The 2,863-nt window shown below is 35.2% G+C and overlaps 1 protein-coding gene across 2 annotated transcripts; it reads left to right on the top strand.

The window, feature by feature from the left end:
- Positions 1-984: 984 nt before the first annotated feature.
- LOC137394379 (uncharacterized) lies at positions 985-2,863 on the top strand. Of its 2 annotated transcripts, none has more exons than XM_068081093.1 (3): positions 985-1,150; positions 1,497-1,558; positions 2,133-2,863. In XM_068081093.1, the coding sequence occupies exons 1-3, from the start codon at positions 1,055-1,057 to the stop codon at positions 2,401-2,403; spliced, it is 429 nt and encodes a 142-aa protein (XP_067937194.1). In that variant the 5' UTR covers positions 985-1,054; the 3' UTR covers positions 2,404-2,863. The 2 variants fall into 2 exon arrangements, with proteins under 2 accessions (XP_067937194.1, XP_067937198.1); XM_068081097.1 differs by having other exon boundaries at positions 1,817-2,261.

Below are 2,863 nucleotides of genomic sequence, written 5' to 3'. Positions count from 1 at the left end.
GGCCAAGTGTGTGATTTTTCTCCTTCTCACCATCACACACAAGGATAAATAGAGGTGGGTTAAATGTTAGTTTTCATTTGATTCCTTGTGACTTGCTTAGACTTTTGTAAAAAAAAACATTGTTCGTCTATCTTACCGTTGATAGATCTTGTCAAAAATCATGATGAGATTTTCAGTCTGTGAACTACACAGGAATAAATAGTATTACTAGTAGGTACACAATCTTTAGTAACACTTAGATTTTTTATTCTAGTAAATGAGCTAAAATTGGGTTTTTACCCTAAAAAAGTTGGCTAGGTAGTTTGCACAATTGACTCAAACTCAATTCAACTGTTATACTTTATTTTTACTAGATTATATATGTATTTACCATTTCATATTATTAATTGTTCGCATGCTTAAAAACTTTAAAGTAAATACACAAAAGAAGTTATGGAGGATAAAAAAAGCAAAATAGAAAAACCTGAGACTCCCTAAATCATTTAGAATAGCTAATCAGAAGCTCTCAAGGTGTAGCCCTGAAGCATTTATAATGCCAACCTGATCTACCAACTGCAACTGAGCTGAAACCATGCATCACGCAAAGGGTGAAATTGGCAAAACTATCATATCAGCTTAATCAATGTTAGTTAATGATCAACACTGGTTACCTAATTAAAAATCGTTCAGTTCACTTACGAATTTGGCATCTAATATCTTTATGAAGACGAATACATTACTGTATTTTCATAGTTGATCAGAAAGAGTTGTCTTCTCTACAGTCTCCGCCTCGGTATCTTATTGATACCGAGCTCTGAACCTATACGCAATTACGCATAGACTTATTTAAAGCGTAAATAAGTTCTATGGCGCATAAGACCGGGTCAGAACCTAGGATATAAGTCGTTACAACTAGCTCATTTTTGGCGCGTCGGCTTGGTAACCCAAAAAGCAATGTCTATTAATCCACTCCTGATCCAGTGTATGGTATTGATTGCATACATACTGACGTTGCTTATTCTTTCTGTGTTAATCTCTATCACGCTCACAGATCAAGTAACCAATTTTGATAACCATGGGCACTTATTATCATCAAGAATCTTTGAGGAAACAGCGAATGCTAGAAAGAACAAAAGCAGCAAGAGATAAAACGGAACACCGCGGAGGATATGTAAGAACTGTTTGTAATAAAAATATATGCTTTTAATTGATAGTAATGATAACGTTTTGGCCAAAGATTATTTTTTGCAGTTTATATATAGATATACTAAAATTATTTTGATGTTGCATAGAATAAAATGATAAAATAGGTGTTTATTACAGCGTTAAGTATATAATTTAGTCGTAAGCTCGAGAAATGTAAAATGGGTGGCGGTAAAAACTTTCACTTTTTGCTTACTTGCTGTCTTATAAAACTAATAGTTACATTTATAATACATTATAATAATAATAATAAGTTACTATGATGACACTAGTTTTAATTTCAGTGTATAATCCTGAACGTCACTTTTTTGTAGGATTCAATGATGAAAAACATGATGACGGCGGTTGAAGCTCCAGCTAAAGTTGCTATGGAAAGGTATGGTAGCAATAGTAATTTTAAGAAAAAGAATTTGCTGTTGATGGGCGTGTTGTTTAACCTAAAATAGTAGAAGCAGTACAATATAGGATTAGTTCAAGAATATCTACTTGTAGTACATGGTGGTGTAAGATACTGGACACACTAAGAATATCATGACTAGCAACACCGAGAAGCTGCAATGTCCATGTTTTTTCCACATCGATTTTAACTAACAAGCATGTCACAACACACTAAGCTATTTTATATGTTATCCAGGAAACAAAATTATGAGGCAACGACAAACAACCGATTCCAATCCGGTGACCCTGTTCACGTTGATCGAATATATAGCGTTATGTATCCTGATAGAAACAACTCTTCATATAAAGATGACGCAAGTCGAACCAACCGAATAAAAAACATGGCCGAGAGCAGATATGACATGCTTGTTAAGTTAAATGGACCACTGCACGTCCAGCTAGTCAATGAGCGACTGATGTGTGAAGAAAAGTAACACCAGAAATGGTGTCTTGTCTGCTGACGCTCTGCCTTGCTTTACCTTTTCCATGCAGTTATTTGATATTCTTTTTAGACCGGTGTCTATGTATCCTTCCTTAAGGAGGCAAAGCAAGGTAGAGCTCAGCTATCCACAACAACCCAAACGTACATGGAAGCCTACTCCAGAAATGGCAACCATTGAACGAGACAATATTCAACAACTCATGCATCCTTATGACTTTAGCACATGGGAAACTCGAAAATCTCTAGGAATAAATGTTACTGATGGGGCCCACTATTATAAACCGAGGCCAAAATCACAAATATTTAAAGTACCCTATTATTCGTCTTATGTGTGGTCATAGACTTTACTTTGTAGCCGTTAGCCTATTTAATTAGGTAGCCAGTGACCAGGTTTTACTTGGTAAACATTTTAAAAACTTGTAGTTACAATGAGAAAAAATAACTTCCAACATTCACGGCTGAAAAGGGCTATTGATTTGAGCTCAGTTTTTACATTAAACTTGCACTCAGTATTGATTATCTAAGCTCACCAAACTTGCTCAAGTCTGCTGTTCGCTCGCTTTACACACTTTTTGACTATTATGTTTGTGCAATGCCATGTTTAATGTTTCTATTTAAACTAATTTATGGTAACGATTGGTGTTACTATTTATACATAGTCTAAGCACAACCACGCCACCTATGCTGACCACACTAAATGAGCTCATAATCTAAACAGTATGAGTTTGAGCAAGGATTACCATTTGCTCTTTGGAGCAATAACCCTGTGCATATATTGTATGATGTTCTATTGCTTGGCTG

Source organism: Watersipora subatra, chromosome 1 (genome assembly GCF_963576615.1).
Source record: "Watersipora subatra chromosome 1, tzWatSuba1.1, whole genome shotgun sequence".
NCBI lineage: Eukaryota > Metazoa > Bryozoa > Gymnolaemata > Cheilostomatida > Watersiporidae > Watersipora > Watersipora subatra.
This window is presented reverse-complemented; position numbering and strand designations above follow the sequence as displayed.

Coding starts and splice junctions, on each gene's coding strand:
- LOC137394379 (XM_068081093.1), top strand. CDS start 1,055: ATGGGCACTTATTATCATCAAGAATCTTTGAGGAAACAGCGAATGCTA. Junction 1,151..1,496: donor CGGAACACCGCGGAGGATAT/GTAAGAACTGTT, acceptor ACTTTTTTGTAG/GATTCAATGATGAAAAACAT. Junction 1,559..2,132: donor GCTAAAGTTGCTATGGAAAG/GTATGGTAGCAA, acceptor TATTCTTTTTAG/ACCGGTGTCTATGTATCCTT.